The 15,328-nt window shown below is 41.1% G+C and overlaps 1 protein-coding gene across 3 annotated transcripts in view; it reads left to right on the top strand.

The window, feature by feature from the left end:
- Positions 1 to 15,328, top strand: part of EML6 (EMAP like 6) — a 272,713-nt gene that overhangs the window by 118,247 nt on the left and 139,138 nt on the right. For all 3 annotated transcript variants that reach the window (XM_089682713.1, XM_089682712.1, XM_089682711.1), the window contains exons 9-11: positions 303 to 559; positions 1,251 to 1,463; positions 8,650 to 8,817. In XM_089682713.1, the coding sequence (XP_089538839.1) occupies positions 303 to 559; positions 1,251 to 1,463; positions 8,650 to 8,817 (638 nt within the window). The remainder of the gene's footprint in view (positions 1 to 302; positions 560 to 1,250; positions 1,464 to 8,649; positions 8,818 to 15,328) is intronic.

Here is a 15,328-nt window from a genome sequence, read left to right as displayed (position 1 = left end):
GTGACTGATTTACCATTTTTCCTCTATTTTTCCAGAGACAATATCATTTGGATTGGCCAGTCTGCAGAGGCAGACAAGACCAGGCAGTGTTGGCCTTTCCTAATACAGCCCAACATGCTTTGTAAACTGCTTCGGAGACACTGTGTAATAAATATATGTAAAATAAAGGTTACGGCAGAAATAATGAAAAAATTATAAATAATTAATTTAAAAATTAAAATTAATTTTTAAAAATAATCAAAATTAAAAAACCAATAATACTGTACCCTCATGGTAACATGTTTAATATGTTTTTGTTTCAGAGACATGACGGAAGTGGTTCACATTAAGGACAGGAAAGAAGTCATTCATGAAATGAAGTTTTCTCCTGATGGTTCCTATCTTGCTGTGGGATCCAATGATGGTCTTGTGGATGTGTATGCTGTCGCGCAGCGATACAAGAAAATCGGAGAGTGTAACAAGTCTTCCAGTTTCATAACTCATCTCGACTGGTCTGTGGACAGCAAATATCTACAAACCAATGATGGAGCCGGAGAAAGATTGTTCTACAAAATGCCATGTTAGTGCTAAAACTGTATTTTAACCATTTGCCCTCCAGAGGATTTACCCCCCTTCATGACCAGACCATTTTTTGCACTATGGCACTGTGTTACTTTGACAATTGCGTGGTCATGCAACGCTGCACCCAGATTAAATTGACATCCTTTTTTTCCTATGAATTGAGCTTTCTTTCGGTGGTATTTGATCGCCTGTGCATTTTAAATTTTTTGCGCTATAAGCAAAAAAAGACCAACAATCTTGAGAAAAAAACAATATTTTGAACATTTTGCTATTAAACATGTGCAGTAAAAAAATGTTAAAAATCAAATTTCGTCCTAAATTATTGGCCAAAATGTATTTTGCAACGTTGTACGCCGATCGGCGTTCCACTGTGTCCGGGGGACACAGCGGGCACCAGATCGCGGTGCTGCGCGCTCCCAGGAAGCGCACACAAGCAGGGGGCGGGGAGGCCGTTTATAAACGGCCACCCGCCCCTGCACTGCCACCGTCCGGCTGTTTATATACAACGGCCGGACGGGAGGTGGTTAATTTCAGTCTATGTCTCCCGTCTTCTAATTTCCTGTCTTAGTGACCACAAGGACAGTGAATAAATGTAGAGATTGGTTTTAATTACAGTTGCATATTAAATATTCTCTGGGATTATAGAAATCATTATATACATTATTAAGATATGTATTTCTGTATTGCAGCTGGTAAGCATCTGACAAACAAGGATGAGATCAAAGGGATTCACTGGTTCTCATGGACTTGTGTAGTTGGACCAGAAGTCAGTGGAATATGGCCAAAGTACACAGACCTTACCGACATCAACTCAGTGGATGCCAATTTCAACAGCTCAGCTTTGGTGACAGGAGATGACTTTGGACTGGTGAAATTATTCAGATTTCCAAGTTTAAAAAAAGGTTTGTGACCTTTCTTATATTTGATAAATGAAAAGAACCACTCTTTGGTGTTGAGTTGCTAAAGGCAAATAGACTGTGCACTTTGCAAGTGCAGTTGCTTCAGAGCTTAGTAAATGAGCAGAAGCAATGCTGACTTTCATCATCCAATCATGTGTAAGCAAACATGCTGTTTTTTTATTTTCCTTGTACGTGATTGGGTATTCTTTACAAAGTGAACCTTCATCACATTTAATAAGCTCTGGAGCAACTGCACTTGCAAAGTGCACAGTCTAGTTGCCTTTAGTAAATCAACCCCATTGTGTACTTCACTATAATATTTGCTAAATTCTAAACTGGCGCCAACAATAATATGGATTATGCAGATGCTGCTGATGTGTTGAAGTCATTGTAACTTCTAAGATTAGTAATGTGTGGGGGTGCCGGGGAATACTGTGCATCATTACTGTGTACAGGGAGATTTTGGTGACAATGGCACACCTCAATCTACCTTGTAAGGATGCCATAGATATCAGAAGATGAAGAATAACAGGCTGCAGGATGGATGGTATCAGAACCAGGAACTTTAGCAGGGAGGTGTAACTCAGCCCAGTATACTGTAGTGTAATTCTCACCTTTGGGTGAACCGACCCTTTAATTTAAGGTGGATCTTCACTCAGAAAGTGACGTACCCATGATTCGCTCCCTCCCCTGAGCCTGTAACTGAGTTACAGGTTTTTTTTTCAATGGGTTGAGGGGGTGAAAACAAATTTTGATCGGAACCCACTCCCACTTCCTCAATCCCTACCTAGGCGGGGATGGCCTTTCTTGCCTTGCCCCCTCCCCTCCCGCAGCCTCCTTGGACATATCCCAGGAGGCTGCAGGACCTTTCCCAAAGCGCTACGTGTGCTCATACATGTGCAGTGGGGAGATGGCTATGGTTTCACAGGAATCCACAATTGGCTCCCATATTCACGTTGGTGTTACCGGGGACCCGCAACAGTAAGAAGAACCAGCTGCAGAAAGACAGCGCTAGACCCCAGGCACAGGTAAGTACCTCTTTAATGTGAAAGATTAACTTACTGTTACTTATGAAACAAAAATAGATAATATAGGTTAATAAGAGAGTCAAAGAGTCATACTGTGCAGGTTACTAGTGATCTTACAAAACCAATTCATTGGGGTTTACTCCTTATAGTTGTGGTCAGAATTCCATCGTTATAATTGCTCTGATGACTAGATGTTATTGTCTAGTCATTATAATTTGGCCCTTGTCAAAGTCACTCAAATCCTTACCTTACCCATTTTTTTCCTGCTTGAAAACATCAACTTGAGGGACAACATGTTCACTTGCTGCCTAATATATCCCACCCACTTTTAGACGCCATTGCAATGAGATAATCAATGTTAATAATTTTACCTGTTGGTGGTCATAATGTTATGGCCAATCGGTGTTTGTGTTATATTATTATTTTTTTGTGAAAATTGAGTTTTCCTTTAAGAGGCATTTTTTAAACCGAAAAATCAACCCAGGAATAAGTTTTCCAAGCCTGCACTGAGGAATTTTAGCTCTTGGTGAAAACATAGATTTTGGTTTTAGAAGGACTTGATGGGGGGGATTTACTAAGACTGGATTTTATTTATCAGCGCTGAGCAAACCTTTTAGCGCTATATAAATACTGTATAATAATAATATAATAATAATTGTCAAAGCTTAATTGAGCAAGTTGAGGTTAGAAGCTGACTGGCTCCCATGCACAGCTGCACCAGATTATGGGCACTCCAGTTTTAGGCCTGGTTCACACCTGTGCATGTTGTGCTTAATGCGTTTTTCCGATGCGTTTTGTGGTACGTTTTTGGGCCGTTTTTTATGCATTTTGTGTTTTTTTTCCCCAATACGAAAGTATTGAGTCTGACATTAATGCGACTTTGATGTGACTATACACTCACTGGCACTCAAAGTTGCATCAAAGTAGTACAGGAACCTTTTCAAAGTCGCTTCGATTTTGTGGTTTTGTGGTACGTTTTTGAACACGTTTTTGGTCCTTTTTTTATGCATTGAGTGTGACATTAATGCGAGTTTGATGTGACTATACACTCACTGGCACTTAAAGTTGCATCAAAGTAGTACAGGAACCTTTTCAAAGTCGCTTCAATTTTGTGGTTTTGTGGTACGTTTTTGAACACGTTTTTGGTCCTTTTTTTATGCATTTTGTGTTTTTTTTCCCCAATACGAAAGTATTGAGTGTGACGTTAATGCGACTTTGATGTGACTATACACTCACTGGCACTCAAAGTTGCATCAAAGTAGTACAGGAACCTTTTCAAAGTCGCTTCGATTTTGTGGTTTTGTGGTACGTTTTTGAACACGTTTTTGGTCCTTTTTTTATGCATTTTGTGTTTTTTTCCCCCAATACGAAAGTATTGAGTGTGACGTTAATGCGACTTTGTTGTGACTATACACTCACTGGCACTCAAAGTTGCATCAAAGTAGTACAGGAACCTTTTCAAAGTCGCTTCGATTTTGTGGTTTTGTGGTACGTTTTTGAACACGTTTTTGGTCCTTTTTTTATGCATTTTGTGTTTTTTTTCCCCAATACGAAAGTATTGAGTGTGACGTTAATGCGACTTTGATGTGACTATACACTCACTGGCACTCAAAGTTGCATCAAAGTAGTACAGGAACCTTTTCAAAGTCGCTTCGATTTTGTGGTTTTGTGGTACGTTTGTGAACACGTTTTTGGGCCGTTTTTTATGCATTTTGTATTTTTTTTCCCCAATACGAAAGTATTGAGTGTGACATTAATACGACTTTGATGTGACAATACACTCACTGGCACTCAAAGTTGCATCAAAGTAGTACAGGAACCTTTTCAAAGTCGCTTCAGCTTTGATGCGACTTGAGTGCCAACGAGTTTATGGTGACAGCAAAGTCACATCTCAATACATTCTTATTGGCAAAAAAACCCCCATAAAACGCATCAAAAGCACAACACTTGGGTTTTTGGTGTGTTTTCATTGCACCAAAAATGCAATCTGTGAAAAAAAAAAGTCCCTGACCCTTTCCATAAATATAGCGGCTTTAAAAGCATAGATGTGATTGTGTCCCATAGCAAACCATGTTAAATGGACTGTAGTTTCTGCAAAACGTACTACAAAATGCGTAAGTGTGAACCAAGCCTTAGTAAATCTCCCGTTATATCTTACTGTAGTATATCTTAGATGAAAAATAGTACACAAGCAGGACAGTGTCCATTATCTGTTACAAAAGAAGTACAGTAATTATTTTACATCAAGGGACAACCTGAGCGATGTGGATTCAATTGATTTTGCTAGAGTGGGCTGTACATTGTGTCCTCCAGTAAATGGCTGATGTATAATAGATGGTGTTCATGCAGAGCATACTATTTTATTTATTAATCAGTGCACTTGGTGTATACCTACACTGAGGTCTCACACTCCACAGACATAAGTAAGACTTTCCAGCAAGTCTTCAGACATGATAATCCAACTCACATGGGTAACGTTTTTTAGATCCTATCTTAGAATACGTGCTTTAAATATTTATAATATGACCGAAAAAAGAAAACGTGCCTTTCCAGGATAGAGTGAATTGATTATTTTTGAAAGGCTGAGCTATGAATAAAATAATAGCCGTGGTGTTCGGGGTCGGTAAGTAATAGACGAGTGCTGCATGCTACAACCTATCAAAGCGAACCTGTCAGCCTTTGTAAACATTACTTTGTAAGTCCAAGTTTAAATTTGTGCTTTTGCATTTGTTTTTTTGTGCACTTTTCATACTTTTGTCATATGTTTCCATGTCTGTTAATGTATTTTTAATGCATATGCTACCATTGAAGTCTATAGAGCCCAAAAGGAGAACCTACATCTTTTTTTCAAATTGCATGGAAGTGCATTGAATAGGTGTAAATGAATCCCATGAAAAGTGGTTAGCACTTCCACCTGGCAGCACTAGGGTCGTTGGTTCAAAACCCAGCCACGGCACTACCTGCCTGGAGTTTGCATGTTCTCCCTGCGCCTGCGTGGGTTTCTTCCGGGTACTCCGGTTTCCTCCCATACTCCAAACATATGTTGGTAGGTAATTAGCTCCTGTCTAAACTGGCCCTAATATGTGTGAACGTGAGTTAGGGACCTTATATTGTAAGCTCCTTGACAGCAGGGACTGATGTGAATATACCCTATATGTAAATAAGTAATGCTATTACAGTCTAATCCAGCTAAAGTCTTTCCAGCACCAGGTCCAATCGCTGACAAATTCATGCAGACTCCACCTCCGCAACATCTCCAAAATACGAACGTTCCTAACTCCAGAAACTACAAAGCAACTCATTCACTCCCTTATTATATCACAACTTGACTACTGTAACTCCCTCCTCGCCGGCCTACCCCAACACAGGCTATCCCCTCTTCAGTCTATCCTAAAATCTGCGGCCAGACTCATCCACCTTACTAACCGCTCCGTATCAACCCCCCCTCTGCCAATCCCTCCACTGGCTTCCAATTGCCCAACGCATAAAATTCAAATTATTAACACTGACGTACAAAGCTGTTCATAACACTGCCCCAAACTACATCACCGACCTGATATCCATCTACCACCCAAAACGTACTCTCCGCTCCTCACAAGACCTCCTACTCTCTAGTTCCCTGGTCTCCTCCTCCCATGCCCATCTCCAGGACTTCACCAGGGCTTCCCCCATCCTCTGGAACTCACTACCCCAATCCATCAGACTGTCACCTACCCTCCTCACCTTTAGGCGCACCCTGAAAACCCATCTCTTCAAGGAAGCCTACCCTGCCCTCACCTAATTGCCGATCTCCTCTGCTTTCCCACCACTCCATCCCCCACAGCTATTTTCTCCTGTACCACTCTCCCCTCCCTCCTAGATTGTAAGCTCCAAGGAGCAGGGCCCTCGAACCCCTTGTGTATTGTATTGTTACTGTGCTGTCCCGTGTACTGTCTCCCATTATAATGTACAGCGCTGAGCAAACTGTTGGCGCTATATAAATACTGTATTATAATAATAATAATAATAAAGTGCTGTGTAAATTGACAGTACTTAAGTACCTATAGTAAACAATTGAAATGGGTGGGTGATCCTGAGTCAGAGGCTGCTACGTCCCTGAACTATGTAAGTACCTATAGGAAACAATGGAAATGGGTGGGTGATCCTGAGTCAGAGGCTGCTACGTCCCTGAACTATGTAAGTACCTATAGGAAACAATTGAAATGGGTGGGTGATCCTGAGTCAGAGGCTGCTACGTCCCTGAACTATGTAAGTACCTATAGGAAACAATGGAAATGGGTGGGTGATCCTGAGTCAGAGGCTGCTACGTCCCTGAACTATGTAAGTACCTATAGGAAACAATGGAAATGGGTGGGTGATCCTGAGTCAGAGGCTGCTACATCCCTGAACTATGTAAGTACCTATAGGAAACAATGGAAATGGGTGGGTGATCCTGAGTCAGAGGCTGCTACGTCCATGAACTATGTAAGTACCTATAGGAAACAATGGAAATGGGTGGGTGATCCTGAGTCAGAGGCTGCTACATCCCTGAACTATGTAAGTACCTATAGGAAACAATTGAAATGGGTGGGTGATCCTGAGTCAGAGGCTGCTACGTCCCTGAACTATGTAAGTACCTATAGTAAACAATTGAAATGGGTGGGTGATCCTGAGTCAGAGGCTGCTACATCCCTGAACTATGTAAGTACCTATAGTAAACAATTGAAATGAGTGGGTGATCCTGAGTCAGAGGCTGCTACATCCCTGAACTATATCAAAAAGAAAATCGTCTCCCATGTGACTTTGCAGCCATGACAGCATAAATATGTGAAAAAATATTTTTTATTAGTACAAAATTAATTATTAAAACAGACATAATAAAACCAATTTTATATCTCTGGCATAAATGATTACAATCTGTACCTTTAGACGTATAATATACAATCAAATATTAATAACAATGGACAACACAGGCACTAGTCATTTTTATATTGAGGTATAAGTGACGCGTTTCGAATAAATAAAATATAATCTTCATCAGGGAAAATATGAAGGGTATATATATAATGCCAGAGTGTATAAAAGGTCATTCAAAGTTGACCCACAAAGACCACCCGATTTGGCGTTCAAACCCCCAAGGAGCCAAGATGACCGTCCAAAGCCAAGTAGGGGGGAGCCGCAGCCCACAGCCAATACCTTTAAGATGTTCAATTCTTATGTAGGTGGGTGCAGGAGATGGTAAGAAAGGCATTCAACTCTGATGACTGCAAATCATAGGCAGCTAGATGTTTAGTGTATTGGACAGAAGGATGGAAACATTAATTATCAGAGTGGCCCCAAGGCTCCTGCATCCCAGATCAAGCACAATAATAAATAAATAATACATCAAATAAATGAACAGTAATAGAATTCCTCTTGTTTTTCATTGTCACTTAATGGCCGAAGTGCAACAAACTGCAAAGTGGAGAATGGGGACTTCAGCATTGTATACAATTGGTGCACAAGTCATATTGTAATTGAATGTTATTAAAAACGACCTTTCCTTTTCAATCTGCAGCACTGTAATTCTCCATAAAATGCAATGCAATCTCTGGCAGCCTGGAGGTGTTCTGTACACAGATGGTGTACAGAGTGGCCCCTAGAAATGTAATTTCCTGTTTGCGTGATTGGCTCATTGATTTTCCCAGAAGTCTGCACTAAAATACAAGTCAGTATCATTTTTGGTGAGATACACCCAAAGGGAAAGAATATCTAAAGGGATGCAGACCCTGCCACGTTCTTTATTAGAGCCCTGCAATTGCATTAGCTGAATAATAATTATAAAATAACTGCCATTCACATTCACTTTCCACGTGAACCCAGGCAAACAAACAGCTATTTCTTCAGAATAACAAAAGGTAGGAATATGCAGCAAAGTTTAATAAAATCCTTGCAATGTACATAGATTACCCAGAGGGGAATAATTTTTCTTAACAAAAGTGGAAATGCTCTTTAAGCTGCTTAACTATCTTGTCCACGTGGACTTTCAAATGACTGGATTACAAATGTAGCCATGACTACGCAAAATGCTCATCATTATCCTTTGCTGGAAGCTTCCACTTTCTGAGCCTCTGGCTGTACAACCCAGCCTCATGTTAGAAAAGCAACTTCACTTTTCTTTATCATTTACTCATTTCTTGCAGGAGCTAAATTCCGCAAATATGTCGGCCATTCTGCCCACGTCACCAACGTTCGCTGGTCACAGGACTTCCAGTGGGTTCTCAGCACAGGCGGAGCTGACCATTCTGTTTTCCAATGGAGATTTATTCCTGAAGGGATAACCAATGGTATCATCGAAACCGCACCACAAGGTAAGGAAGATATTAACCCCTTCACGCCTAAGGGTAAAACAAATCTAAATGCCTAAGCACAATTTTGCAACGTTGACATGTGTTAGTAAAACAGTACATATCATCGGAACTACTTTGTACATCCAGGTGAATTATATCTTGTTTTTTTCAGGACAAATTAGGCTTTCATTTGGTGGTAAATAGTAATGGATATCTCCTAATTTTTGTTTTTATTATCAAAGGAAATCTGACTCAAAATAATTTAAAAAAATATTATTTTTTATTTAGCTGTGTGTTTCTTGTTACGACCATAACCTACCACCAAAAAACAACCCAAAATAAATTCTCCAGTTCTTGACGATCGCAGCGATACCATATATGTGTATGTTATTTGTTGTTTGTACCCGTAGTACAGCCCAGAAACAATAGTGCGCATTTTGTTTTGTCTTTTTTTTTTTACCTAAAACACACTGACACCAATTTATTTTTTAAATCCTGACCTTTGACCTTGACCATGACCCAAACACTTAACCTGGCACTGAACTAGATCAAACCTTGATCTAGGTATTTTTTCTTTATTTGTTTTCTTTTATATTTTAATATTTATATATTTATTTATTTATCTTTTTTACAAACATTTTTTTCCCTCTTTCCCAGGAGTTAGAGAGATACAATACATTAATAGAGAGAAAAAAAAACAAGGGGGCCGGGCTGTACAGTGACTGATCACTGTGATAGCCAATCAGAGGCTATCACAGCGATCATGTGACCCAGAATATGGAGACCCAGGTCCTGATCGTTAGAACAGGACCCGGTGCTCTCAGTGACACCACGGTCTTGGTGCTGGGAGCGCGGTGCGTGGCACGCTCCCAGCAGAAAGATAGGTACACAGATATGCTGCCCTACGAAAAAAAGCCCAGTTCTGTGAGGCCGCGTATTTGTGTTACGGCAGTGTCAAGGGGTTAAGCTGTTGGTTTTTAGAGAGCAAAGAGACAATGGAGGATTGTATTTATTTAAATAGCTGAAGCGTCCTTGGGTGGAAGAAGATGGGACTCTGCACTTAGTGTAGAGAAAATGAAGCAGCTTCAGTCTGACTCCTCCAAGCCACTGACGCGTTTCGCCCCGCCCACAGGGCTTAGTCATTAGGGCTGACTAAGCCCTGTGGGTGGGGTTGAATCAGGGGTGGACTGACCATTTGGAAACTCGGGCACTGCCCGAGGGCCCGGGGTCAGTAAGGGGCCCCATGAGATGCCCCTGGTACCTTTTTCATAGGCTTTTTTGAGTTTGGGCAAGGACACAGGGGCCCCATGATCCCCTATTGCCCGGGGGCCCCATGAGTTGTCAGTCTGCCCCTGGGTTGAATGCATTAGGGGGGCATGGCCTAGGAGGAGTCAGGTTGAAGTTGCTGTAATCTTCTCTACACTTAGGCTGTTTCCTTGGAGTGTGGCGTCCCATTTTCTTTCTTTCATTTTGTGTGCATTGAGCTGAGACGGGTTCCCTTGGCGTGAGTCACTGGAGCATTGTGGGATGAGTGCTTGGGGTGCTGAAAGTCTATGAGGTTCATTGATGGGTCCTTGCTGAGAAAATGTCGTATACCAGAAATATTTGTAACACTTATTCCACATTTTTCCTAATTATGGAACTGATTTCTAAAAATTGGTGGAAAAGAATCTTAGAATTGTTGACCAAAAACATAGCTAGGTGCTGTCTGTCCTTGTCATTCCTACAAAGCAATGACTGTTGAATTGTGGTTGGTTGCTGCGAGCAGCTCCTCCACTTTTATCTCTTTCCTTCCTTAGACTTGTATGTGTGTGTTTGTAGCGGTGATATTGCTGTACCGGTGATACATTGTGTGGGTGGAAGACATGCAATCAAAAATTGAAAAGTGACAAATTCTTCCTCTAAAAGCTTTTATCCGAGGTGGCGAGTCTGAAAGTGCCAATCACCAAGTGCCAGATCTGAAATAATATATCTGGATCTTTTTTTTTGTAGCGAGATGCAGTGTTGATGCTGTCAAATCCGCGTTACTAATAGGAATTTTTAGAAAAGCAGATAACTTCAGTTTTGGCCTTTATGACACTGTGACCATGTTAGTATCCTCGCCACCAGAATTGCCAAGATAGTATTTTTATTTAATATTAATTACATTAATATTACATTTATATTTATCCTGAGGTTGTAGATTAGGGTTAGATTTGGGGATTTGGAATATAGGTTGAATTTATGGGTAAGGCCCCCATTGACACCTGAGTGTTTTGTAGCTTGAAGCTCCAAAATGGTCAATATTTTAAATCCAGTGGTTTTAAATTGTGCCTTTTCCCTGCTCCCTTGAAAAAAACGCATAAATGCATATGCGTTTCTGGTGTGCTTTCTAGTTGGCATGTACCCATGGACAAAAACCGACTCAAAAACGCACCAAAAATGCAACTGTGGTGCATTTTTTATGTGTTTTTGACTTGTTTTCCATTCCCTTCCTTGGTGATCTGTATTTTTTATGTGGATTTGAAAAGTGCACCAAAGATGCAGCATGCAGGACTTTTCAAAATGCATTGTAACCGCAGTGCAGTGGTGTGAAGAGTCCCATAGGATTTAAAGGGAAATATTTTTATTGCTTTTTTGGAAGGTAAAAATGTATCAATGTGAAAAGACCCTTAACCACCTCAGTTCCAGAAGATTTTACCCCCTTCTTGACAGGACATTTGTTTTGCTATTCAGCACTGTGCTACTTTAATGGGCAATTGTGCAGTCATGCAACACTGTACATAAATTAAATTTATATAATTGTTTTCACACAGAGCTGTCTTTTGGTGGTATTTGATCTTCACTGTTTCTTTAATTTTTTTGCAATATAAATGAAAAAACCCTGAAAATTGTGAAAATAAATATATTTTCTACTTTCTTTTATAAAACATATCCAATAAAAAATGTCTTTGGTAAAAAAAAAATCCCAATAGGTGTATATTAACTGGTTTGTGCAAAGGTTATAGCATCTACAAACTATGGTATATATACTGGAATTTATGAAGCTATTACACTATACTGGTAATAGCAGTGATCAGCAATGTATACTGGGATTGTGATAGTGTGGAGGGCAATCTGGCGCTAGCTGCCGCTGGGTGGGAGGTACACTAAATGACTGGTGCTAATACTGTACACTGTCACTGTACTAATGATACTGGCTGGGAAGGGGTTAACATTCAGAGACAATGGGGTTAATTGCATGCTTAACAATGTGTAATGTGTGTAATATGTGCTGCTATTACTTTACTGTATGGCTGTTTATTCCCCCTGCTGTGCAGGGGGAATAAACAACCAGCTCTCTGTTCCCTATACACAGAGTCCTGTGTTTTATAAACTCAGAACACTGTGTGATTGGACACAGCAGATCAGCTGACTTCAACCAAACTCATTGGCTGAAACCAGCTGCCAAACTCGTGCTGTGTCCAATCACAGAACGGGTCGGCAGGGGGGCGTGCATGCACCCTGAAGAAAGACCGCGATGTACAAATACGTTGCCCGTCCTGCAGCTGCTGCCTACTAGCAGTACAGCTATTGTGGGCAGGCAGTAAGTGGTTAGGCTTGTAGGTCAAAAAGTACATGAGCTCCGTATGAGCTACAAGCTTCAAGCATTTTTCGGCCCAAATAGACCTAAATGAGGGTCTAAAAAAAAGTGTAAAAAGTGAGCAAAAATACACATATTTCACTTTTTTTTCCCCTAGTAACTAGCTTTTCATTGGCTGGGGGTAATTGAAAAAGAAATGTTCAAGTAAAAATGCTTGAACAAAATAAAAGCCTGCCGGCCAACGCTCGGCTCACATGCTAATGCAGCTTTCTGTTATAAAACATATCCAATAAAAAATGTCTTTGGTAAAAAAAAATCCCAATAAGTGTATATTAATTGGTTTGTGCAAAGGTTATAGCATCTACAAACTATGGTATATATGCTGAAATGTATGCAGCTATGACACTATACTGGTAATAACAGGGACTGTGACAGTGTGGTGGGCAATCTTGCGCTAGCTGATGCTGCTTTGCAGGGGGAATAAACAACCAGCTTTAAGTGAATGCAGCTTCCAGGGTAATTTTAGGGGTTATGTGGAGGTTAAATCCAAACCAAAACTTTTTTCTTTTATCATTTAGTGTCCCAAAGGTGGACGGTCTCTTCATAGGAATGAGATTAGATTTTTCTACACATGCAAATTACTTGGGGGGAAGAGAAGGGGGTCATTTAAAGGATCACTGTACCTAAAGCAGATCTTCATGTAGATCTTCCAAAATAAAATAAAGGAGTTATTCTAAATGTTTTAAAATGGCAATTAATTGTTTTCTGATTACAATACATACAGGCTTGTGTTTCCATTATTACCTTTCTTTCCTTGGTGCTTTTATCCTGCCATCTATTTTTAATAAGGGCTACAGATTTCCTATCCCTTTACTTCCCGAACAGTATTCCGCCCCCTACAATGATGCACAGGAAGATCCTGGGCCTGCACACTCTGTCATCTGAGTCATTATTCTGAATCAGCCAGCCGATTAGAAAAAAACTTTCCCCCCAAGATTTCACAAAATCTTACAAGATCGAATAATGTACAGACGAGATCTCCCTGAAAGGCACTGGTGATGTAGCCTTCTCTGTGGGCCTGGCTACTTTGTTACTGTTCTTAATATACACTGATCAAAAAAATGAAAGGAACACTTTAAAGCACATCAGATCAGAATGGGGAAAAAAATCTCCTGCTGGATATCTATACTGATATGGACGGGGTAGTATGTTAGGAACATAAAGATGCCCCATCATTTGATGGAAATGAAAAATATCAACCTAGAGAGGACTGAATTCAAAGACACCCTGAAAATCAAAGTCAAAAAATGATGCAGCAGACTAGTCCATTTTGCTGAAATTTAATTGCAGCAACTCAAAATGGTCCTCAGTAGTAGTATGGCCCCCATGTGCTTGTATACATCCTATTCTCCTAATGAGACGACGGATGGTGTCCTGGGGTATTTCCTCCCAGATCTGGACCAGGGCATCACTGAGCTCCTGGACAGTCTGAGGTGCAACCTGGCAGCGTTGGATGGACTGAAACATGATATACCAGAGGTGTCCTATTGGATTTAGGTCAGGCAAGTGTGGGGGCCATTCAGTGGTATCAATTTCTTCATCCTCCAGGAACTGCCTGCATACTCTCGCCACATGAGGCCGGGCATTGTCGTGCACCAGGAGGAACCCAGGACCCACTGCACCAGCGTAGGGTCTGACAATGGGTCCAAGGATTTCATCCGGATACCTAATGGCAGTCAGGGTGCCATTGTCTAGCCTGTAGAGGTCTGTGAGTCCCTCCATGGATATGCCTCCCCAGACCATCACTGACCCACCACCAAAACGGTCATGCTGAACAATGTTACAGGCAGCATAACGTTCTCCACGGCTTCTCCAGACCCTTTCACATCTGTCACATGTGTTCAGGGTGAACCTGCCCTCGTCTGTGAGAAGCACAGGGTGCCAGTGGTGGACCTGCCAATTCTGATGTTCAGTGAAAAATGCCAATTGAGCTCTATGGTGCTGGGCAGTGAGCACAGGGCCCACTAGAGGACGTCAGGCCCTCAGGCCACCCTCATGAAGTCTGTTTCTGATTATTTGGTCAGAGACATTCACACCAGTGGCCTGCTGGAGGTCATTTTGTAGGGCTCTGGCAGCACTCATCCTGTTCCTCCTTGCACAAAGGAGCAGATACCGGTCCTGCTGATGGGTTAAGGGCCTTTTATGGCCCTGGCCAGCTCTCCTAGAGTAACTGCCTGTCTCTTGGAATCTCCTCCATGCTCTTGAGACTGTTCTAGGAGATATAGCAAACCTTCTGGCAATGGCACATATTGACATGCCATCTTGGAGGAGTTGGACTGCCTGTGCAACCTCTGTAGGGTCCAGGTATCGCCTCATGCTACCAGTAGTGACACTGACCCTAGCCAAATGCAAAACTAGTGAAAAAACAGTCAGAAAAGATGAGTAGGGAACAAAATGCCAGTGGCCTCCACCTGTAAAACCATTCCTGTGTTGGGGGTCGTCTCATTGTTGCCCATCTAGTGCACCTGTTGGTATTTTCATTAACACCAAAGCAGCTGAAACTGATTAACAACCCCCTCTGCTACTTAACTCACCAGATCAATATCCCAGGAGTTTCATTGAATTGATGCTAGACTCGGATTAAAAAGTTCTCCTTTATTTTTTTTGAGCAGTGTACAAAGAAGTGGGACTCTAACCTATGAAAGTAGCAGAATAAAGATTTAACTTAAAAACTTACTTGCAAATATTTTGTAATCAGCATGTAGAGGTGCGTGCACCAGAGGGGTTTAGATTAGAGGAAAGGTCCACTTTAAAGTACAGTTATTATTTAATGTGTCAGTTTGTGAGCGTTTTTTCAGATGTAACAAATTTGATTTTGGTGTGATGAGTATAAAACATAGCAGGAGCAGGTGCTGAAATCCTTGTTCTAGCACCATAGCAACTGTTCCAAAAACAAGAAAACTTAAAAGG

Source organism: Staurois parvus, unplaced genomic scaffold (genome assembly GCF_062004578.1).
Source record: "Staurois parvus isolate SC_StPar_1 unplaced genomic scaffold, SC_StPar_1.0 ptg000295l, whole genome shotgun sequence".
Classification (NCBI taxonomy): Eukaryota; Metazoa; Chordata; class Amphibia; order Anura; family Ranidae; genus Staurois; species Staurois parvus.
This window is presented reverse-complemented; position numbering and strand designations above follow the sequence as displayed.